General features: G+C 37.7%; 1 protein-coding gene across 17 annotated transcripts in view; it reads left to right on the top strand.

Moving 5' to 3' along the window:
* Positions 1 to 25448, top strand: part of TCF4 (transcription factor 4) — a 350902-nt gene that overhangs the window by 248087 nt on the left and 77367 nt on the right. For 4 of the 17 annotated variants that reach the window (XM_029921451.1, XM_029921447.1, XM_029921448.1 and 1 more), the window contains exon 1: positions 7874 to 8659. The exons of the other annotated variants lie outside the window; for them this stretch is intronic. In XM_029921451.1, the coding sequence (XP_029777311.1) occupies positions 8591 to 8659 (69 nt within the window). In that variant the 5' untranslated portion in view covers positions 7874 to 8590. Of the gene's footprint in view, positions 1 to 7873; positions 8660 to 25448 lie in introns of those variants that run through there. 17 annotated transcript variants of the gene reach the window in all.

The raw sequence follows: 25448 nt of genomic DNA on the forward strand, positions 1-25448 counted from the left end.
CTTCTCTGCCTTATAGTCACTTGTTTAATATTTGTACTAATAGTGACTCAATACAGAAATGCTTGACTCTGAGAAAACCTTATGCACACAGTAATTTTAAGTGTGCCTATTTTTATTGCAAAAAGTATGAGAAATTGATCAAAGATCAACACTGCTGGCAAGTTCCAAGGGCATAGCCCATGCACAAAATGGGTATGGCTTGAGGAGTTCCCCTTGGACACAACACATTTCTCCTACGGTAGCATGAAGTAGTAGGTGCTCACGCCACATGAAGAGCATGGCCTGTAGGCTCTGAACGGATGTCCGGGAACATACCACATTCTGCAGTAAAAGAAAACCTTCAACCGGGGGTAAGTGTGGGAGAGTCGACCTGTTGGAATTTGGACTCATATTAAGTAGCATTTAAGTCATTTTAGGGTCAGTATGCATTTGATCATCTTGTTCAAAGAAGGCAAAATGCTGACTGACATTTGGGGAAACAAATAGAGGCAAATTCAGGCCTCTGGATTATAAGCACCATAATTTGGCAATTTAGCACTGTTAACAATAATTCTAGGTATGATTATGAAGACATCCTTTTAAATCAGTTTTTACCCAACCATGAATGAGTGGAAATAAGACAGTTACCGCCATATAACTTTGGGGAAGCCTTCACCTACTCCTGATATGGTTGGCCTATGTTAGAGGCCAAAATATATCAATATCATATTTTTTGCCAAACAATTCTAATTTAAATGCTGTTTGTGTCAAGGAGAGCCTATGAATTTATTTCCATTGTATCTAGTGGAAGCCCCATATTGCCCTTAACTGTGTCTTATCTCTTTCAAAACTTCTTTGAAAATCTCTTTTGGCTTGCCCATGGGATTTGCTACAAGTTCTTTTTCTCTTAATGGATGAGGATATCAACTGTCCCATCATGGGCATCTCTGCATTTGCATGTGGAGGAAATATTCAAGTGCTTAGGATGAACAGAACGAAGAGATCATTTATTTTTTAAAACTAAGTAGGTAAAATTCAAGGTCATATTGAGTTAAAGAGCACAACATTTAGGTCAGAAATGGACTAAGCTTTAGGCTATGTATGGACTGACCTTGAGGGAACTTAATTCTGCTACTTTTTTCCCTTTGAAATAACCTTAATTCTTGCTCAAAGTGGCTGGTTTCCAGTTACACAAGAGGATATTTTGGGCAAAACCTTTATGAAACAGGCCTGTGAAATAGGCACTTTAGTAACGGATGTGCATAGGATGCTAATTCTTATATGGTCACTCACTTCCATTTTAAAACTTATTTTCATTCTCTTTACCTACTTTTTTATATTTTGAGTGTTTATCAGGGAGAGCCATTAAAGCCTTTGAAAATTGTTTGTTCTCTGCCCAGCAATTCGTTGTTCTACTTGTTGGCCAATGTCAAACAATTAAATGTAATCAACAGTTTAGAACCTCAGGAAATTGTTAGAATTTCCACCCCGAAGAGGGTTGACAAACCCTAGACAATTATTCTATTTAGAATGGAAATGGTTTTCATTGTGATATCACATTTCCCTCTGATCACTGAGCAATGCATTGGGAAGCCCAGTATTTATTCGCAAATTTTCAAAAATTGTGTACATCCTGTGCCCAGATTCCAATCTGCTTCATCAGTCCATTTTGTCAAAAGTTTCTCAAATGGAATCCTTCATCCAGAAAAACAAACATACCCAGGATTTCCCCCTTTAACTTTTTGGGAATTCATTTTTACACGTGCATCAACGCGACGGAAAAAACAGTTGCGTCTTATTTCATCTGCTTCAGGTGATTGTGGGGCGCCTGCGAGCTCTCTTCATCTGGGAAGGGCGCGATCTGAGTCAACTTCCTCCGTCTCTGTTTTTATATTGTCCAGGGTGATGCTTCCTCATTGCACCAAAATAGAAATGGTTTGTTTTTGTATCAAACTTGGAGACATGGCTATGGATTTACACTGGGTTAGGGTAAAGGAATTTTTTTTTTTCAAAGAACATTCCACTTATCCCAGGGGAAAGAGATTGATGTACTAGAGACAAATAAGAAGCATTAATGATTTTTTTCTCCTGACCTAAAACATCTCCTTTAATCACCAGAACTCTTACTTGTACTCTTTTTTTCTAATTTCATTTAATATTTCAGAGACTTGGTAGAATAAATGTAGGACTTCTACAAGCATGGGTCTTTGCATGAAACTGAGGAAGGAAGAAGTGAACTGTAGGTGGAGTCAAGCATGCAGTTTCCATTGTTATTAAACACAAAAGTCTGTTTGCAGCTTACTATTTCCCTTCACCACACCACACATGCCATTAGCTGTGTGTTCCCCAGTCTGCAGGCTAATTCCACACTATATCTTTGGTTGTTGAACTTCATAGACACGATGGCCATGGCACACGAGTAATGGCATCCTCCTTGCATTGTTCACCACAGAACTGAGAAAATGTGTGGAAGGGTGGGGACATGACTCTAACCCCATCTGACTAGAGACAAGAATTCGGGAACTTGGTTTTTACGTTTACTTTGCATGCTGTTGTTTGTCACCAAAACAATATTATGTCTGTGTGAGTCTTTATAATACTGTTTAAAGCAAACGAAGAAACTGCCTCTTTCTTCTGAAGAGAAATACTGCCACAGAAAGGTAGAAGTCAAATATTTACGGAACAAAAGTCTGGTTAAAAATAGCCCACAGTTGCTTACCTTAGTAATCAATATGAATTACATTATAATCAATATGACTACAAGCTATCTGACCAGCCAGGAAGAAAATAAATATTTGATCATGTGATAAACCATTTGGATGTCTGCATATGAACCCAAGCCATAAAAAAGTATCCAATTCAAGATAACAATACGAAGTCACTGATAAAGTCGCAAATAGAAATTAGATTTCACAGTCTCAACTGATAATTTGATACTTTTCTGTGATTAAAAGATCTTCCAAACTAAACTTATCTATATTTGAACCATACAAATACTTAAAACTATTGTACCTGATAGTAATATTAACTGCGGCCGAGAGAGTAAGTTTATGCCACGGAGGAGAGACAGGTGGTTTGTGCTTTACCTCAGCTCTCACGTAATAAGGATTTACTTCAGATAAATATTTTTATATTCATCTGACAAGTATATTTATCTGAGATAAGTAGTTCCCCCAAATGAATGTGTGTTTTGAAAAAAAGTTTAAGGTAATTAGGATTCCAATTGAGGAAAATCATTAAAAAAAAGAAAGTTTGCTCCCTTACTAAGAAAACATGGTTATTTTACATTTGAAAGATCTCAATACAAATAAATATAAGAATATACGTAGAGGAATTTTGTTGGTGTTCACTGCTAGATTGCAGCACTGTCTCCAGTCAAAGATATCAGGAAAAATTACTTTTAACTCTGTGTATGTGTGTCTGTATGTCTGTATCCTCCTTTGGATAATTAAATCTTTTACAAAAGTTGTGCTCGTACTTACTAAGGATTTCTGTCATTGCAGTTTGAGGTGGACCTTAAACATCAGTCCCTCCTTAGGTGAAAGCTATCACCATTTATTAAAATTTATTAAAATTAATAATCCATGCATATGCATTCACTAACTAAACACCAACATTATTTACCTTATGAATTAAATTTCTTCTTTCTAGTGACTTCTGTGGAGAGCAGAAGAACCCAGTTGTTCAGCATCTGAATAAATTAAACCCAGTAATAACTCTTTTTTCCGTGGAAAAGGGTAGCTTAGTTAACCTCCTTTCCCTGACTTGTCAAATTTTGCCATTCGTTTGTGTGAAAATATGAGGACATAGATTCTGATCAACGGAAATACATTTTCAAATATCTAACTGTACACAGTACAGGTTCCCCATGTCAGTAGTGGTGGGCAGTCCGCAAGGCTTTGCGATGGTGAAAAGGATAGCATGTAGTCCTAAAACTTTTTCCACTTTAGTAGACTTGTGTTACCTAAGTATGTTTTGGGTGGAGCTCATTTTCCCACTGCTCTCTAAGGCTCTCTTGTCCAGAGGAAACCGCAGAGGAGGTACCAGGAAAAGCGCTCTCATTCCTAACATGTCGATGATATGCTGAGCTAGGTGCCCTCACATCTGCACTTCTCCAAAGAAGGTGCTGGTGCTAAAATGAGGGAACTAAAACCCAGGCCTGTGATACAAGTTGGCCACCATCACACTGTGACCAAGTGCTAAGGATATAATTCTCAGACAGCTGCGTCTGACCCTCACATTTAAGCCCTTGGGATTTTAGAACTTTGCTCACGTCCTGATCCCACTGCCTTAGCAGTTTTGTGATCTATAAAATGGCATGTCAGGTTCTTTGTGCTTTAATTCTCTATCTTTAAAGTAGGAATGATGATACCTGGCACAGAGTACTGGTTATGAAGATTAACTGTAGGCAATGTCATGTTCTATAAATTGTATTTCACTTTACATGTATTAGTTAACTGTTTTATTATCAGATTTTTTGATGGGGTGGATATTTACCTAAGGTGGTTTTTTAAATTATAGGTGTGCTTGCTCCCATTATGTTAGGTAATCACCATATACGGATGACTATTATTTTTTCCCTTGGGGTATAATGTTTAGCTAAGTTCACCTGTGCTGGGCAAAAGAGAACAGCATTGGAGAAGTAAGCAAGTACTGTGTGCAAAAAAGGAAAGTTTAGGTGTTGAGGGACTTGAACAGAAACATGGAGTTATGCCCATACGACCAAGTTACACCGTGGGAAGAAAATGACACTCCCTTCATATGACCATTTTTCATTCCTTCATCCATTCCACTCATTTATTGAGTACCTGCCTTATTCTGGGTGATGTACAAGGTCATGTGTGTGTGTGTGTCTATTAGGTTTATTTGGACTTTTCAGGAACTGCATAACAGTCATTATTCAGGGAAAAAAGGTAGACTTTAATTTAATGAGATCTGTGACTGAGAAGGAATAGTTCAGTTCCTTACTGTGTGACAGTTTGTTGTCTGTGGAATATACATGTGATTGTCCCTACTTCACAATGAAAACATTAGTCTTTAGTCGTATCTTTCCGTTTTATTCAAGGGCACGGGCCCCATCTCCTCCACCATGTGGTCAGGTCTCTGAGATCAGGAAGAGTGTTGTATGTGTCAGTACAACCCAGTACAAAGTTGGGAATCATTAAATGGTTGTGAAATGATTGAATGAATACAAAAATCCAAGGCCATTCACTCAAGTGGTATAGAACTTGTTCTTTCATGTGGCCATTCATCTTCAATTCATGCATTCATTCAGCAAGTTTTTATGAATGTCCACCTTGTAGGTGACACAGGACACATGCATTGGGGATTTCTGGTCAGATAGCCTCCAGATTTCTTGTGACACCTCGAGATAACGTGTCCCTTTACCTCAAATATATCTGTCAAGGACTTTTTGGAAAGTGAGGACAGATCTGTAAACTTCAAATTACAGAAGACGGTCAGATTAATGTGGAGTATTTTAAGTGGTCAGTACTTCTAAACAATGGTTTTCCTGGTAAGAATTTTTTCCTCAAGAAGGCAGACGCTGCCTGCCCCTAGTTCCCCAGCAGTGTTTTCAGCTGACCACCAGGGAGAGAGGTGGCTCCCACTTCTGTGTGGCTATCACTTCAGTGGTAACAAGGGACTCTTGGCCTGTTAGGTAACTTGCTTAAGTACGCACTGATGAGGCAAACAGACCAGGTCAGCGTCCCTTAAAAATTGGCTGGTATGATTGAGACTTCTTTTAAGATTATTATGAAACACATGGATTCATGTATATAGCTTCGGTTGTTCTTACACTTCTGTGCTAACTCCCCACGCATCACACTAAAAACTTATCATGGGTGATATTTCTGTCACAAAGGAAACTTCAAAGTCTGAATTCGCAGAAATGTCTCAGTTGACAAGCCACTGACTTGAGTTCTGTGATTGAAATGTACTCCAAGGTCAACAAACCAAAACCTGAACATCAGTGGATGATAATACCTTCAGTGTCTCGATGGTTATAATACATAGATCACCTTTCAAAGGAGTATATCTTTATTAATCGTTGCAAATTTATACTTTTGAAATTTCAGGCCCTTTTTCATTACCTAATGAAGCCCAGAAGCTTAATGTTCTCGTAGCATTTTAATTTTTTGAGGCCCATGTGCTGATTTGTTGGGGTTTAAAAATCTCTTTCACCTTATCGGATTAAAAAATATTTACTTATGCACATGTTAACAATATATTTGAAAGCAATGAAAGCTTCAATATTTAAAATATTAATTGTTGCTCATTAAAGTTTGAACCTTCTATTTATACTTACGTAATTAATAGAAAGGCATTTATATGTTTGCAGGATGAGGCACTTGATGTAGATGAAGCAGAGATATTATTTATCAAAATAGTTTGGAAATCATCCTAGCAATCCATCTATGAGAAAGTTAAACAGGATCTAGACACAACCTTCTAAATAAGGGGTTTCCATAAGAAACAACAAAGGAACAACAACAATAAAACCCCCAACTTATCTCTCCTTTAAATTCCAGCCTCTTTTCTACGCCCTGGTTTTTACATACTCTCCTTTAGTAGGTGAGCACCCTGGCCTTATGTATGAAACACTCAGGGTGGTTTAAAGGTTACAAATGTGATCCTGTCAGATTGACAACTAACTGTTCTAATGAGGAAAAAATCCTCAAAGCATGAAATTTGAATGAAATGTGTGATTATAATTCAAGCACTGTTTACACAAACCTCTGGGGACCCTTGGAATAAATGCAGAGCAAGTGAGTTAGACAAACCTTTGGGCTTTCGCTGTATGTGTGTGCGGGTGTGTGTGTGTGTGTGTTTATTTTAAAGTGTGGGAGAAACTTTGCACCATGAAGCCAAGGCTTTGCTCTTCAGAACAGACTCCAAGGTCCCCCCTTGTTTATGAATACTGTATGTGTTTTGTTACCATGTTGAATTGTAAGGAAATAGGTGCTTTGAATTATTAAAGTTGAATCTTGAGAATAGATGTATGCTCGGGTGGCATTTGCTTCGGCATATGCAAATGATTTAGTTTCATTTGGGATCGATTCCCAGAGGCCCTCCTTCCCTGGGATGCTCTGAATTTGGCAAGCTCAAGTCCGCCAGCCTCCTCCCCCCCCTCCCCCTCCCCTTTCTTTCTTCCCTTTTTGTTTTTTTGTCCCTCCCCCCCTTTTGTTGGATTATATAATATTTAAAAATAAAACATAAATATCTTCACGTGCTTGTTAGAAACGTGATCTAGAAAAGATTCTGTTGTTCAGTTGTAATCAATAAAGGTGGAGGAAGATTTTTGCCTTAATCACTTAAAGTTTATCAAAACCTTACAAATGTGGAAGGTTTGTTTAAATATTTATACAGAATTGGGCTCCTTGGGATGATGCAAAATTCTGAAAATGTGGTGTCAGAGGTGCCTTTTTAGGAACTGACAGCTGTAAGTCATCCGGAGGTTCGGATGTACCAATAAACTCTTGCTTTAGAACCCAGCAAACAAATAGCGTTAAGTGGGTGGTAGATGATCCAAAGGCGCAGCGAGAGCCCCGAACTCCAGACTGAGGATGTGGCCGTGTGGGGTTCCCGGGCTAAGCGAGGGGAGCATCGTCCCCTTCAATTCCGCCGGCTGGCCTTCGTACACAAGGCGGTCTTCGGCGTGGCGAGGTGAAGTTCACGGGCGGCCCCCCGCCCACCGGTTCCGGGGAAGCGGAGGGTTCGCAGAGCCCTGGGCGGGCCGCACTGTTACTCTGTTTCATTCCGCAACCCCGTTTTGTAGGTTGTTGACCAAGCAGTCAGAAAACACTGCCCCCTCTCTCCTTTTGAGCGAGGTCAGAGACGTGATGGGTTGTGGGGTTTTTTTTTCCTTTCTTTTTTTTTTCCCCCCCCCGTCTCTCCCCTTTCCCTCCCCTTTCTCCGAGTCGAGTTCTCAGGCAGCTGCGTACAATGCTGGGAGCTAGCCAGCAGCAGAGACAGATGGCAGAGTTATTAGATGTGCATCATACGATTCCCTTCCTGCCACTCGCTTTTTAATCAAATTAAAACAAAAAAGAAAGAGAGGGAGAGAGAGAGAGGGGGAGTCAATTAACTGCATTTGTATTCTGCTCAATAATGGACCCTGTTCCACTTTTACCCTAAGGCAGTTGAGTGGAAATTTTAGAGAAGAAAAGGGTGCCTAGAACAAAAAAAATTTTTTTGAAAAAAAGAAAAAGGAAAGGAAAAGAAAGAAAAGGGAAAAAAAGGAAAAGAGAAAGAAAGAAAAGAAAAGAAGGGGGGAGTGAAGACTTCAGAAATTTGTAAGAATCGGCATTATTGGAGGAACTGATAAAAACCCCTCGGAAAAGTTGAATCGATCCCGCGTATGCATTAGGATTGAGAGCTCCATCAGGGCCGGGCTGCCTTCCAGCTCCGCTGCGCAAACTTGAGCGTCTGACAGCAGCGCGGCGGCCTCCCCCGCCCGCCAGGAATGGTCTCTTCCTGCTTTGCATATTCACCACGCTTGGCCCGGCCATATGGGAAAATGCAACTGAAGGAATTGTTGTGAAAAAAGGGACAGCGAGTTTGAAATAAAAGTTGTTAGAGTGGTACTGAGGAGAAAAAAGATTCCGAGACCATGTACTGCGCATACACAATCCCGGGCATGGGCGGCAACTCTTTGATGTACTACTATAATGGGAAAGCGGTAAGCGGACGCGGGCTGCGAGGGGGATTTTTGACAAGTTTTATTGTCGCAGGGATGAGCATCCTAGGCGGTGATCATTGTTTGCAAAGTTGTGCAGGACTGCCGCACCTTCCTTGGTGCCTTGAAATAGTTATCATTTGCCAATCTTTAGGATATTCCGGTTGCCTTTTCTTTTGGGGGAAAAATTTTTTTTTCCCCCAGAGCAGAAAAATAGGGGGTTTCAGAGCTTTAAAAAGTGGATCCCAGAGCGAAAGTTTGCAGTCAGGTAAAGTTGGGAGGGGGGAAAAAAGACTTTGGGAAAATTCTTGTTTCTTCCAAATGACTGTTTGAAAGGAAAAGCAGGTATGAGGAGCAGAATTGAGACAGCCCAAGTTAGGCTGAGAGGAAATGTGGGGTAAGTTTCTCCCTGGACTGAGGTTTTGTGATACCTAGTCTTATTAAGTTGGAAGCTAAAGTGAAGTGGATTCACTGGCGAGAATCTGAAAGGTTAAAAAAGAGCAAAGACCTAGAACTGAGACATTTAAGAAGTAGATTAAGTAAGTTTAATTTTTTAAAACCAAAGAGGAAAAAAAACCATTCATGCACATAGCAATATTGTTGTAAGTTATTTGTGTTGTGTGCCTTCTTTACTCAATTTTCCCCCCTTCAACAGAAACGCTTTATTTAAAAAAAAAAACGTGTCTGGTATTTTGTGCATAACCCCAGCAGAAGGTTTATACTTGCCATCTGGAGGTTTATTTTTTTTTTCCTTCGGCTGGGTCCTCTGAAGGAAAAGGATTTCAATATTTTCAAATTGGTATGTGGGGCTCTTCGGAAAATTTGTTGGAGAAGAGAGAGACAGAAATTTATTATTTTAAAATAGAAAAAGAAGATTGTGGGGGGAGTGAAAAGCAGCCATTTACAAACTGCTCTCTGTGTACTTTGAACTTCCATTTGGATTGATCTTAATCAGAGTGTGATAGTTGGGCCAAAAGGGACCGATCAGAGCTTTCACGAAGGCCCAATTCAGCTGTAGCGATTGGCGCAAACGAATTAAAACATGTGTATGTGACGGTGTATGCATGAGCCTATATACTTCCCTGTGTGTGCATAATGGTTCTGTCTAGCTGAGCAGAGCATATACTGGAATGCACACACATGCACAAGTGTTTCAGGATGCAGTATGGTTTAGGATGATTAATAATTTCATTCAAGAAACCATTTTTATGAATGGGCCACTGCTGAAATAATATCGTTTACTTTTATTTCTTGATCACTAAAAAGTGTGAGCAGATTGCCAAAAAAGTTTATGAAACTATCCAGTTTTTATCTTTTTTTTTTTAAGAGAACATAGTGTGTAATTAGAAGAACAGTTACGTGTGGTAAGGGAAATATAATTTTAAAACAAATGGCTTACGTTGTGAACTGATCCAGTAAAGTGATAAATTTGTAAACATAAATATTAGGATTATGTAACTTCCTTTTTTTAAACAAGTGCCTAATTTGCAATTGGTAGTTACTCATCTATAGTTCTTAAGACTTTTGCCTATTATCTTTTTGGCATTCCCATATGTAACATAGTCAGTGCCTTTAATTTTAAAGCACTTCTAATGAAAATTTTGTGAATGATGCTATCATAGAGGGAAAAGGTGTCTCAGAAGCAATCAAATAGCTGCAGGGATTATGTGACTCTTATGCAGTAGAAGAGAATTACAATGAATATAAGTTTCTGCAGTTTTTATCTTTAGGGATTGCCAGCGATGTGATTTTTATATGCAAATTGTTAATTTTCTGTCCTGATGATCTGAACTGACAAAATTTTAGTTTTAAGTTTTGGACATTTTAACTCCCTTTTAGCCAAGAGGAATTTTTAAAAATATGTATTCCATTCCCACAGCTTGCCAGTTGCCTCTACCATAAGAAAATGCTGAATATGACATCATATCACTAATATGCCCTCTCAGTTGCCAAATATTTTGGTTGTTAGATTTTTTTTTTTGAGAGGATGGTACTCATAAAATCAAGATCGCTCTGTCACAAGAAATGTATTTATAGGAACTGTTTTAAGGCGTTTATTAAAAACAAATCTGGTGATGTGTATCTCTATTGATTCAAACACTAGAAAGAAGCAAATTGTACATACATTATAGTTAGAAGAAATAGCCGTTTGGAACATTAGCAGAAAGCCTTTGAAACCAGGAATGGTTACCAGTTCTTCATTTTAGCTTTATGAAACGGACAGCAAAGTCCAGTTGTACATGCTCTTTGGATAGGGCCAGTTCTATACCATTTTTTTTAAATGCCTTCATGCATACACTGGGGAAGCAGATTTTTGTTTATTCTACAGTGTGTATTGTACTGGCTGTAATTCTGCATTCAGCGGCTTTTGATTTGGTGCCAGACATCTTGTGGAGATTGTGTATGCCATGAGTTAATTGTTCAAAATGCCTATCGAAGAGACTTTACATTTCTTGAGTTTCGCTTGTTGTTTTGGGTTTGAGTATCTGTGCATTTTTGTGCGTATGTGCGCATATGACCAATGTGTGTTTTAACTCAAATTGTTGCAGTTAAGTGTGATCAGCTATTTGTTACACAAGCTTTCCTCTGAAGACAACACAGCACTGAATTCCTTCTTTTTTTTTTTTTCCCAGTGACAAGTCAATTACTTGTTTAAATTCAGTTTGAACTCTCTGAACTGAGAGAGGCCAGAGGAAGCAGGTTTTCCCTGTGAATAAACAAAAGGAGAAAAATGTAAAATCATTTCAAAACACTGTGATTTTAGGTTGTTGGGAGAGTGCAATTAAGCATTACAGCACTTATGATTTTTTTCTTTTTGAACTGACACCTATAGGGATTATGAAATCAGTTTTCCTCTAACTCCCTAGCAAGAGAAATAGTAGAGGCTGTGGTATTTTAGGACAAAGAAAAATGGAAATTTTCTGTTACCTTATGAAGTGTTTCTATGGCCATAACCCACACAAATTGTTTTCTTCTTTCTGTAAACCACTGGAGCTGGCCTGAAGTGTGGACTTTAGGAAGACAGCACCTACAAAATATCGTAACGTTAGCCCTAGCAGAGAATAAATCTTGAATATAAACCAGAATGCATTTTTGAAAATTAGCTTCTCCTCAGGTGAGGGTTTAATAGCAAAACCTAGCCCAGTCATTTTCGTGATTTCTTCTCTTTCTGGATTAGATGTTCAAATACACATGAATCCCATTTTCAGCTAAATAAAAACTGTGAAAGCAGTACTTCTTAACTATGGGGAGAGAGGCTCTTTGCAGAGAAAATAAGTCCAGTTTATTTCAGTGTTGTGAGTGTAAGCTTCCCTCAAATTGTGCCGCTCTGTCTGTCCTCACTCAGGCTCTGAGCAGAGCAGTATCAGGCATTACCTGGTCCACAGTAAGTATAGTTCCTGCTGGAAATGTTGATTTTTATAAATGCTCCCATCTTCTTATTCACTGAATAAGATTTTAATAAGCAATTATTTGGTCAAATTTCCACATACCTAAAAATAAAGCCAATTCCACAAAGATAAAATTATGGCAAATGAAATTGAAAACAAAAGTGGCGAAATTTCCTCCTAATGGTAATTTAAGATCACATCATCATCCCTCGCCAGCATGTGCATGTGTTAAACCGTATAGAGAAACCTATAATTATTGTAATTGCTCTTTTTGCTTTATACTAACAAGCTTCAAACCATGTTTCAAACTAGTTGTTTTGAAATAGTTATTTGTCAAGTCATCAAATCTCAGAAAGTAAATGGTAATGAGCTCTCTATGTTTATATTCTGACTGTTGGTCATATTATGCAGCTTTTCAACTCCCTGAAGTTCAGAGATGAAAATGGATGTTGATTATTTCTGATATCGAGGCCAAAAAGTAAAATAATTTTATGATTCCTGCTTAAGATGAAAAAAAAATAGGAACATTTTAATATCAGAATCATTTCAGTTGGGAATGCATTCTTAGAACAAAGTTTAGCTATGAATAAGAGACCATCTCAGTCAGCCACCTAAATTTCTTTTTAAGTAAAAATTAGGATATAGAGTGTTTAGCTTTTTCCCGCATGCACCGCAGGAAGGGCTAACGTAGAAAGCTTAATATTTAAATAATACCAGTAATAATATTTTCCAGTACAATTTACATACGGCCCTTTCTTTGCAAACCTCACACTTGATTCCAGAAGCCTCTAGTCTCTTGCAGGTAGCCACTGGGCTTTAAAGTTTTCAAGTGTGTCAACTATCAACTATGCAAATTGCAGTTAGTATTTGAAGAGATATTTCATATACTTAGCTATTTTCAGAGTCATGATTATAAATGAAAGTAGCTGGTATAAAAGCATTACTCTTTAAAATTATTATTTAGCTGCTGTTACTGAGCAAAAATTTGCCTAGGTCACAAACTAATATAATCTTTCAGTTCCCCACTGATTGAAGAAAACAAAACATCAAAAAAAAAAACCATTCAGGATAAACTTTTTTTTAGTAAGCTTACTTTTTGGTATTGTTGACATGTAAAGCATTTAATTTACCCATTTTAAAATAACAATGAAATTTTTATTTTTTTTTCTTCTGTACTTGACTGCTTCGAACAAAATTATGTTGATTTTGTTCTTTACGACTAAGCTGGTAAAAATTCACCAGACGCTTAATCTTGATATTGTGGCTACATCTTGCTCTCCTGCCTCTGATTAAATTTCCAAAATCCCTGCATGAGAGTCACAGATGCCAGTTTGAACATTTCTCTGGGGCTAATTTCTTAGAAAGAAAATATGGATCTGTTATATATTTGGTTAATTTTATTTAATCCCTAATTTCTGGTAGGTCTGAACATTTTGGATTTCATGCTGATAATTGATAAGCATCCTTCTAGTGCTAGGCGATGGCATTGTTTCAAGGAAAATTTGGAGGAAGGACATTGAAATACAGGGGGAAGAGGGTTGGGGAGAAAAGTGGCCAGGAAAAAAGATCTAATAGTTGGTGCAGTCTTTAAATACTTTTCCAACTGATCTACAGGAAATTGTGCTGAATAGTTGTTTGTTTCCTGTTCCACTATAAATGTGGTTTGCATTACACCCCCTATTTGTTGTTTTGTTTTGTTTTTTACTAAAATTACAGTACCACTGGAGAGGTGTGAAGATTAGTGATTTCTTCCTTGTAACTTAATTTTTAAGTAGTTTTTTAATCATATTTGGATTTTAGACATTGCCATATTTCATTATTATGAATGTTGTATGAGTGTGTTTCCAAGCCTCCTGAAGCTTCTATCACAGTGATGCTACTAAGGAAAAAAAAAAAAAAGCTTTGGCATCATTCCTCTGGAATCACCATGTAGGCCATGAACGTGGTCAGCAACCTGCCATCGGGAGGTTAATTTTTTTTAATCTTAACTTTGAATCCAGCAAAAATATCTAGATTTTAGATATGATTCTGACCATCTTAAAAGTTGCTAAAATTCAAGTTTACTTTTATCATAAGAAGAAAATGCAATAAAGACATATTTGCTCCACATAACAAACCTTAATGCAAGTCTTGTAACTGAGAATTTCAGGACACACCACAAAAGATTACTAGGCTTTTTGTTTCTTTATTTTTTTTTTCATTTTTCTCCAGTATTATCAGGGTTACAAAAAAGCTCCTATTTCATAGTCAATCTAGTTTAAAGGTAGTTTTAGATTTCAGTCTTGCAGAGCTTGTGCATATTTGGTTGGTTTTAACTTGATTTTAACTTAGCCTTAATACTTCAGACATAACTCTAAGGTGACACAAGGGTAAAGTGATGTGTGGTAACAGTACTGACAATAAGGAAAACAAAAAAAGATTTGGAGCTGTATGTTCATAAAGTATTTAAATATTTATAATCTATTCAGGAAATCATCATAGTCCTTAATAAAAGCAGCTGTATGTAAACTAGGAAACACAAACGGATAGTGACAAAACTGAAAAAGATACTTCTGTAAAATAACTATTTTGAAGTATGATGTGACCTAGAAAAGTTGATACGTGGAAATGTTTGGAAAACTTCCTAGTTAGAGGCTTTTTGACGTTTCAGAATCTGTAATAAGCTGGCACGTTGTATCACCTTAGGTATATCAGTTTTATTTTATTAAGTAAAATGAAATTATTCCTCTAAAGAATATTTCTTAAAGTCCGGTTTACCGGTTTGGGCCTCGAACATGGTTCGGGAGTTTGCTCCACTTAAACTTTGGGAGAGTTTCCTGTTTGCAGCACTGAAAAACTGTGGCCTAGGCCCCTGACTGCAGCCTCTAGGTATTAACGGATGCAGTTCTGTCACAATACCACGCTCTGATTCGAATTTAAACTTTAACATTTCTGATACTTTTGTCTTTAAATTCTATGTCATGTCAAGTCGTTCCCTAGTTTTCTTCAAATTCTTCTTCCTTGTTAAAGAAATTTGCATGCGCTAATCAGGGCATTTTGTCGAAAAGTGACTTAAAAGAGACACTACACCTATAACCTTTTATTTGGGAGAGTGTACTGTTTTAAAGGCATCCCTCCCCGTACTGGGATAAAGGGTGGGTTTAAAACACCAAAGAAGTCAGGGGTGGGAGCAGTGTGGATGATGGTCTAATTTCAGGCTCCACTGAAAAAATGCAGCCTTTGGCATCCTCCGGGGACCTAGGGCTCTGCTTTCCAGGAGACCAAATTATACTCCTCTTGAGAGAGGGCACGTTGAGGTAATTGGTGGGACAGACTGGGGAGAGTCGAATTCCAGCTGCTTCCATTGTAGCTGACCTGAAAATGAATAGGGGATGTTAAGAGTGGAGGCTAACGTTTGACTTGGCTTTTTCACCTCCACAAACCTAAGGGTGAGAATTATAGAGTAGTGAATGACTGCACCGATAATAATCCTGTTCAAGTGGGAATTGCTATGTTGGGGGAAACTCTCACGCCATTTTAAAAATAGGCGATGCGTTTACCAACCACATTCTTATCACTGTAGCCCCAGTAAAGTTTATCCATAGGATGGAAACGCTCTCTGTTTTTACTGTTAGCCATCTAGTGAGTATGTCTTGGATTCTCACCTCTTTGGTTACCATTTTTAAATGCTTGTAATCGGAGGCATTCAGAAGGCACTGGAATCCTACCTCCAAGAAGACAGGCAGTAAGTGGAGGTGTCTCCACTCTGTTCCCCCAGAATGTATTTTTTTAAAGGAGAATAATGCTGTGTTACTCAATAGCTTTTCTAACGAATAAAACAAATTAAATTGATGTTACATGCATATTTAAACCCCATCCAGTTAAGTACTGACATGATTAAAATAATCAAATGTATTACTTAAAAAATTAAAAAGGATAAATTCTGTACCCCATTATTTTATTGACTTTTAAATATAAATTGCAGAAATGTTTACATTCCTAATGGCATTATTAAGCTAAACTGACAAATCAGAGGAAAAAAGTTGATTGCCCAGCACATTATTATTTCTGCACCTGTTATTACAATTCAGAAGTGGGGGCTCAGCACACAGGAGCAGCATGGATGCTGTTTTCTTCAGCTTCCTTTGTGTGATGTGGGGGTTGGGCTAAATGTTTAACAGGTGTAGTTTCACTTTGTAGTGCCTTTTTTGTGTGTTGATATGATTAAAAGCCTACAATGTTTTTCATGTAGCTTTGAAATTAATATGCAAATAATTGGGGATGGTAGGGCTCTCCTCTACCTGCTGCACCAAGCCTCCCTGAGCAGAATGGGGGGATAGCAGCTTTTTAGTACAAGTTGTTTAGGTACAAATAATGCCACCTTTCATCTCCACCCTGTGAATCTGTCAGGGAAGAAAAAGGGAAGGAGAGGGCATCAAGTTAATTGAGGTAGAATTGCAGATCTTGGATGAAAACACTTTAGATTTTTTACTTTTGGTTATACTGGCCAGGAGGTTGGTAGAGTACATTTTTTTAAACAATAATGTAAATCGTGTAACATTGTCAGTGCTTTGGTTTGAAATTGTGCTTGTTTCTTTATTTCCTTCTTGTCTAAGTCATACAATATCATTCTTCAAACATTTGAGTCACATTCCTTCCTGTCGCTGAGGTGGCTGTGATTGTTTATTAATATAATTCCAGAACTTCTTAGGTGTTCGTTGTCCACCATTAATTTCACGTGAAATCTAAAGTTTCTGCAGCCAGTGGGTAAATAATGCCCTAATTTTTTTTTCAATTTTTTGTTGCTGTTTAGGTTTTTAAAAAATGTTGTTATATTCTTCAAAATATAATGACCTTCAATTTGGATTGAGAGGGGAAAAGAATCTTTGCTGAATTCCATGAAACAGTTTTGAGTTTGTGCATAAGTGGTTAAGATGCCATTAATTCCTGGAAGTTACTAGTTAACACTATTCATATGAGTTTAGATTTTGTCCTGTCTAATAATTTAAATTCCTAGACTTTAATAAGACTTAATATGTAGCATAGATCCCATTTAATCTCCCCCTGGCTTCACAGCAAAATGTTTACATAAATGAACCCTCAATTTTGATATCAACTATTTAACTCTGTCTTTCCAGAGTTAATACTATTTCCATAATTAAACATTTCCACAGTTACTTCCATAGGAGTATATCTTAACCATGATGTTCTTTTCTGTTCCATTAAGCCATCTGTTGGCTAGGTCAGTAAAGAAATGGGAGCTTGATTTTATTTTAAGGCAAATAAGTTATTACTCTACCATTGTATTAGACATTCAGCTTCAGAGGGAGTAAAAAAATAAAATTCCATCATATTTTCATTTTGTTACATTTGCAGCAGAAATGTGTATGCTCAAATGGTTATTTTCAACTCATGACAGCTGTGATATTTAAAATGATCACAGCTGTTGTGACTTAAAATTGATTTTTCTATTAACACCTGAGAAAAAGACCTGTGCCGTATTAAAAACTTAAATAAGGGAACTGTAAAATTAGATATGTTGATGTGAATCAGGTAATCCTACTTCCCAGAGGTTGCAAAGTCCAGCAGACCTCATGGATGCTTCCAGGGAGTGAGCTAAAACTGCTAGAAATAGATGCGTGGCTGTTAAATGCGTTTACCTTTTAAAGAATTCATGTAATAGCAGATTCTCTTGGCTCCACTTTTACAGTGTCAGTTTTGCTAATGAAACCTTTTAGAATTCAGTTTACTTAATTAACCCCAAGGAAGGCTTATATGACTTGTATGAATCATTATGAGATCCTAACCTCTAAACTTTCTTACCTTTCAGACATGACATTGAGAAATGCAAACCACACTAAATTGTTCCTTATGGAGGAAGTTTTGGTTTTATGGCTCTTTTTCTCCATCATTTTCAGATGATGAAAAAAAGAAAAACAGATGAAAAAGGAGAAACAAATTATTCCTAAGTAGTTTTAGGCTAGCACTTGTTCTTGGAATCCTTAATACATTTTTAATGTTCACTTTGCAGATCCATTTAACCTGTTTCAAGGCTTATATGGTGCTTCCTGCTTTCAGTTGATCTATTTTGATGTTGACCTTCTCCGAGTACTCAGTGTTGGAATTTTTTTTTCGTTAAGTGTTGGAATCTCAAATGTAGCAATAGATTACCTATCTAACAAAATAACTGCTCTAACAAAACTTAGACACATTTAGATATTGAGATCGTTTCATGTTTTGAAGTAGATGATGTAATGAATGAAGCATACAGCTGGCCTGATGTGAAATTATTTATAGATAATAGTGCCTTCACAGATGCATTGCCAATAGGGAGCTATGTACGTTAAACTCTTCGGCTGGTCCTGGGCTTTTTACCTGTGTAACTCAATCAGAATTGAAAGCATGACAGATTTTATGATGATAGATGTGTGGCTAGATTGGAGAAAGACTGGATGACAGGGGTTGGATAGATGGATAGAGTTTTAGTTATTGCCAATTATTTATTACTCAAAACTTGTTTATTCATCAAAAATTTGCATATAATGTATTAGCTTGACTGTTGTATATAGTTTAGAATGGGCTGGTATTTTCTATCACATAGTGAAATTATAGTAGAGATGGTTCCAAATGAACACAGTTTACCTCGTTCAAAGTTGTAGGCTGGAACTGATGCACACCACAAGATGACACGGTCAACATGCCCCGTAGTAAGTGATCATGAGTATCAATGGGTATTTACTTGTTTGGCAGAAGGAAGATACTCCTAGATAGATTGCCATTGTTTTGCATGAAGAGTTAAGAAAATAAAAGTCGGTATTTGCTGCTGACATACTCTGGCTAGGAACATGTATCTTTAGAACAGTGGTGACTGACCCCCGGGAGACATGACGATATCTGGGAAATTTTTGATTGTCCCAACTGCAGTGTTAGGGAGAGAATTTGCCTCTGGTATCTTGAGGCCAGGGATGCTCCTCTACATCCACAGTGTACAGGTCAGCCCTTCACTAGTGCTGAGGTTGAAAAGTTCTGCTTTAGAAGTAATATATCTGGACCTTAAGCATTATTTCCTGGAATAGTGATCTACCTTACAAATGATTGCAGCTTGCTTTTCTTTTCTTTCCATATCAATTCTCTCTCTCTCTCTCTCTCTCTCTCTCTCTCTCTCTCCTCTCTTCCCCCCTCCTTCTCTGTCTCTCTCTGTCTCTGTCTCTCTCTCTCTCTCTCTCTCTCTCTCTCTCTCTGTCTCCCTCCCTGGCATAGCACACTATAGTATTGTCCAGGTATTTCTACCATTTACCAAGAAAATGTGGGATTTTATTTGAAGTGTTGTAAATGTAGTACATTATTTGTGAACCAACTGGGATGACTTCAAAGCAGCTGTTAGAATATGTTGAGTCAATAAATGTGCATTTCTCTATACCCTAAATACATATTTATATCTTACCTTTCAAAATGTCTTGAAAACTCTCTCAATGTAACTGTGGGTTCATCAGAATCATCCTAAAAGAGAGTTTATTACCATTAATTTTTTCCCTGTAGGTCATAAAGAAGCAAAGAAGGAAATAAATGAGCATAAAGAAACTAATAGTACATTTAAGTATTTTTGGCATTTAAAGACCTTGTTTGCATCGCCATTAAATATATCCTCTGTACTAAGACCAAAAATTAAAACCAGCATAAAAAGGAAAAAAACTCCCTATTCAGCTTTCCCAGTAACGCAGCTTCTTTATCCACTCACAACCGGGGATCTCTCTTCCTGCTACTGCTGTGCTTCCCATCAGTGCTGGATAATTCCTGGCAGTGATTTGGAAGTGATTTTTGAAACCTCGATTGCCTTGCCTAGCACCCTGTGGAGGAAGGTGGCGGTATCTGGTGGCAGAGTCTTACACCTGCCAACTCATGGAACCCAGAAGCACACCTTACTTCTTAGATGCCAAGGTTTGGAGAGAGCTGCCAAGTCTGACAGTAACTAGTGCCACTCTTCAATCTCCTCCCCAGGCTCTACAAGGTTCTATCAGAGTAGAGACGGCAGCTGGGCACGGGAGGGGCGGTTCTGATTTGCTTAACCCATTGGTTGTTCTGTTTCAATCCCATCCTCAGACCATGTACGTCTCATCCTCGTGTTTCCCTGTCCGCTGGGTGCTCCACGCTTCTAGTAAAATCACATTGATGCCCTTGGGTTTTACTGTGCCTGCTGCACCTGAAACCGTCTTATGAGATGGCCCTCAGTTGGCATTTATTTCTGTTTGTTTTCCATGTTTTATTGTATAGGGCTGTCTGTACTCAAAGTGAACAGAAAACTTACAAATATTTTTTTGTGTGCCAAGCAAGTTAGAAAGATTACCAGTTGGGGTGATCGTTTCATGGATTTAGGTATATCTGTTTCTGGGAGATGGTAATTTTTGTTCTAACTGCAAATTTACTTCAAGCCAAGGCTCTTTGAGGAAGCATTGACCTTGTTTTCAGTTTTGATCAATCACTGATTATCTGTGTTGGACTCTCAAGAATTTTCTTATATCCCAGATACCCCAGTATCAGCCTCTGAATAACTGTACAATGTTAACCTGCTTATACATGGTTTTTAGAATGTGCGTCAGAAAGCCTGTTTGTGTTGTATTGAAGTTAGACATTTATGGAGTATAGAATCAATCTTATTATGACTTTAAATTTTAGGAAAGTGGTTTACCACTAAAATAAAGCTTATGCTTAATATTTTATTGTAGTAATAATCAATTTTTAATAAACCCTACTTCCAGGCCTCAGTTCTTTCAGAAGCCTTTATAAAGCACCTTCTCATTTCATCCTTATTATACCCTAGGACAGTGATAGGTGACCTCAAAGTACTTATCCCATTTACAATTTAGTAATGCACTGTCTAGTGAGGTCGCCACTGGCCACATGTAGCTGTTAACATTCAATGTAAATTAATCAAAGATACAATTTAAAATTTAGTTCCTTGGTCCCACTAGCCACATTTCACATGTTCGGTCATCAGTGTGGTTAATGACTCCTGTATTGGACAGCACAGATCTAGGACATGTGCATCCTTGTAGAAAGTTCTAATGGACAGAGCTGGTCTGGGAAATGGAAGCATTCATTACAGGATCCAAGCCCTCTCTTAACAACTCTGATGTTTTGTAACAGAACCAGAGTCACTTTTTCTGTGTATTTCGGTATATTTTTAAATTTTTTTTGTACTTCATAGTCGACAAATATCTGAAGCAAGAATTGATATTTTCAGTTTACCTAGCATTTTAGTGAATGCTTCCCCCATCTATGTTCATCTCTCTTTTATTACATTTAAAGCTCGATGTAGACAAACATTTCAAAGGAATCAGCCCTTAAATGACCTTGCTCTGAATCAGAGAGACCTTCTGAAAGAGGGGGTCATGTCTTGAGGAATCTTTATCCACTTGTTAACCTGCTGTGGATAACCAGGACACTTATGCAGCCGAATGAATGACTCCCAACATCCTTCATACATGCATTCTTGTGTACATACAAGGGCAAGACCCTTGAGTAGAACGTTCACTGAGACTTGGCCTCCATGGAATTTAAAGAGCTCATACCTTTGTTATTTTATTAAAATAAAAATAACCTATATTTATTCGCATATTCTAAGATATCTCTTGAAAGTAAATGAAAAAGTCAGTCTGTAGGTCTGATCCATAACACTGTTTTAGTGCCTGACCTGACTTTGTGTTTTGAAATTTTCATGTCTTCTCATCATTGTCCAGCTTTCAAGCAATTGGAAGATAAGCTTTTTTTCTTTTCTTTTTTTAAGTCAACTCTCTTCCCAACATGGGGCTCAAACTCAGGACTCTGAGATCAAGAGTTGCAGGCTCTACAGACTGAGCCAGCCAGGTGCCCCTGGAAGATAAGCTTAACTCTTTATCTTCCCTCAAAGATTAGCACAGAAGTGCTCAAATGACATTTGTTGATTGAACAGATAAGTATCAAAACTTTCTTTAATGTTAAGTTTCTCAGGGTTTATCCTATCCAAAACAGACCAGTAGGCTATTATTGGCAGAATGAATGAATGAATGAATGAATGAATGAATAAGAAAATATATATCTTTTCATTCCATCCTGAGTTGGAGAAGTGTGCCTGATAAATGTTGATGGTGCTGATAACCACCCTCATTCATACTTGCATATTCAGCATTGTATCGATGATTTTTCACTTGTAACTATGGATGGCAGTGGACGAATGGACTGATCCTCAAATATGAAGCCCAGGAAATGAGTGTGTTTGTGCCCTGTACCTATAGTGCTGTAATAGGTTTGATGGTTGCAGAATTTCTCCCAACACCCTGTTGTTGGGAGCACGGGGAGCCCATAATGGCACACCCTGACAGATGCGTTCTCCTTGGGCTTCTAATGGTATATGCAAACCATCATTTCTCTCGTTAATAATTATGGTGTTAAGAGGCATTTGTGTTCTGTGCGCTCTTTCAGCTTGTACCATGTTTAGTTCCCGTTATGCAAATACTGCTTTAAACTTAGAAATGCCAATTTGCATTAATATTTTGGTTTCATATAGTAGCTGGCTATTGCATTTCACAAACAAGTGCATTTTAATGAGTGCTGGCAGAATGTAAAAAAAAAATTATTCATTAAATTCTATTGTAGAAAATGCAGTAGTTGGTTGCCAGGAATCATTAAGACAAAATATAATGTGTATTGAGGCCATAAGAGTGTCCCTCCTGAAGGGTGTTTGGCCCTGGCGGCATTCTGGAACAATTCAGCATTCTTCGTTACAGGCATGAAGGGCGGGGGTTATCTCTACAAAATAAAATGCAGTGTACTATTGACATTTGGGTTTATTTTTTAAATGTAAACATATTTTACTATTTTATATTTGCCGTGTGACCATAGGGAATTTACCTCAGGGTTAATGGGAAGGACTTTAAAAGTCATAAACACCAAGTTGTAAAGCAGTGTATTCCTATGTCTTACATTTTGATGTTAAATCCTGAAATGAGGTCTTTGCTGTTTTATGGGGTTTTTTTTCCTTTCCCAAGATTTTTTTTTATTGGAATTGTGAACATAAAATTTTTTGATGGGCAATGTGTGGGAACAGAAAAATTTTGCAACTGGATTTTCAGAAACGAACTATTTTAACACGTGGACTTTTAAATGCTGCTGTCATGCTTGTCATAGCTTGTGGTTCCTAATTATAATGAGCTTTTCTGGTGGTGTTATTGCAGTTGTGTTGTGTGTTTTTTTTTCCTCCTCGTCTTCAACTCACTTTTCCCAGAAGGAGAGTTCCAAGCCTTTGAAATTTCTCATGATTTTGCAAATCCACTCTATTTTTGTCTAGAATACAGGAAAGTTAAAACTGTGGCTGGTGTGATGCCATGTTTTGAATCCAATTTTAAAGCAACCCTTTGCAACCCAGGGAGTAAAGCTGCCATCTTTGTATCTGTAATGAAGATAATTATACCTGCAAGGTGACATCACTAGCAAAGTAACAAATGCACTTGAAAACGGAGTCTCTGGTCCTCTCTGAATTCTGTAGACCACTTTTGGCATTTAACACGAGACACCTCTTTCATGCCTGTCGTTTGAGAAGTTGCTTTCAGATGAATTTACTAAAGCTGACTGACACAGGGTTAAATTAATTCTTTTCTTTATTACTCAAAGTGATACAGACCTTTCTTGGACTAATGTAGCTTAATTAGTGGTCAATTAAAACTGAACATTGCTGAATTGAAGTTCTTTGATCAAACTCCCTGGCATGGGTTCTCTTTCTTTAACTAGCCACCATCTTGAATTCATTTGGAATCAGTAGTATAAACAAGTTTAAAACTGGTTCTTTTATAAGAAAGTCAGCAGGCTTGTATAGCTGTGGTTTCTTTTTTTACTTCTGTAGGCGGCAATTCAAAGGCATACTAAATGAAAACAGTACTACACCCTGAAAAAAAATACATTTTTAAAAGTAACACTAAGTAGTCAGAAAACAGTCAATACCCCCACCTATTTATTCTAGACAGAAGATAAATTTCCCAATTTCAGTGGTTAATTTTGTTGTTACATAGAAAGCTACAAGAAAATTCCCCGCCCTCTCTAAGTCCACAGTTAAAAAGTGAAACAAACAAATAAAAAAAAAAAAGGCTGGGTGTTGGGAGAAAAGACGGGGGGGGGGGGGAGCAGGCACCATTACAACATATATGCAGAGATTTAACTCAGTTGCCCCTACATTGATTCTTTATGACTCTTGGGAAACTATTTCACCTCTGTGCCATTGGGATGGGGGTGAACCACTACGTAATTTGTTTGTTGATTTCACCATTTCTTCTGGAGGACACTGGCAGCAGTAAGAGAACTGGTGGTGGAGAGCATCCTTCATCCCTTTACTAGGTTAAAACACACATTGATTTTCTTAGAATTTGAGTGCAGTTAAAAAAAGAAAAAGAAGAGGGATGCCAGGGCACCAGGAACTGGAACAGAGAAAGTCACTAAATATATTTGTAAGGGGAGCAGCCCATTTTCTTATAGACAGTCACATGTCTTAATATTTAAAGTGTATATGCCATGCTTGTGGAAACATAAATTGATACCATTCCATAATCCCAGTGTTTAGAAGCCTAACAACCTAAAAATATCGTAGCTGGCATTCAGTTAGTGCTGTATGTTTTAAAGTATTAATTAAAACTGGCCCTTTTGTGCTGGAGATAAAAGTAACAGATTAGGTTTAAATAGGTAATTTGCTTAGTCTGTAATGGCTTCTTTGGACTCCTGAAATTTTCACACAGAAAAAGTAAAAGGACGTTTTGGAAGTGACCATGTAGCATTTCCCCCCATCAAAGATAAAATCTTTGTAGTTTTTGTTATTTATATTTAAAACTTACAGTTAGAAGCAATAATTACGATAAAAATTTTTGTCACTTGACAGAAAGAGAAATTGTTTATAGTCAATGTGCCTCTCAGCCTTCTCTGGTGCCTTCTCCCTAAAGGGCTGATTAGAATGTAATAATTGGGGATGATAGCAGGAGGAAGACGACAATTCCATTTAATTAAAGATAATTTATTTTACTTTAAATTGGTGATGTCCCACATGAATAAGAGTAGATTTAGCAGATAGATTTATTAATGGGTACTGACATCTCTGTTGACATAAAAAGCAAACATTTTCTTTCCTCCTTGTTTTGATTGTGTCTCAGCACCTGAAAACTGCTGCCCTCCTGCCTCCCTTCCTGCTTTACAGCGCTGTAGACTTTTCCACCAGCTCTGCGCTTCTCGGTGTATCCCTTGAAACCCACTTGAGCCTCTGCTGAGTCACAAATGAGGCCCGGAGCTTGAAAGGCTGGTCAGATTCTCAGCACTGACACTAGAAATGCTGTCTCCTCAAAGGACATTCTCTTGACTGATCTTTAATATTTTGAATTCCTGGATTCCAAGGGAGCCTTCAACATTTTGAA

The sequence above is a fragment of the Suricata suricatta genome, chromosome 14 (genome assembly GCF_006229205.1).
Source record: "Suricata suricatta isolate VVHF042 chromosome 14, meerkat_22Aug2017_6uvM2_HiC, whole genome shotgun sequence".
NCBI classification, from domain to species: domain Eukaryota; kingdom Metazoa; phylum Chordata; class Mammalia; order Carnivora; family Herpestidae; genus Suricata; species Suricata suricatta.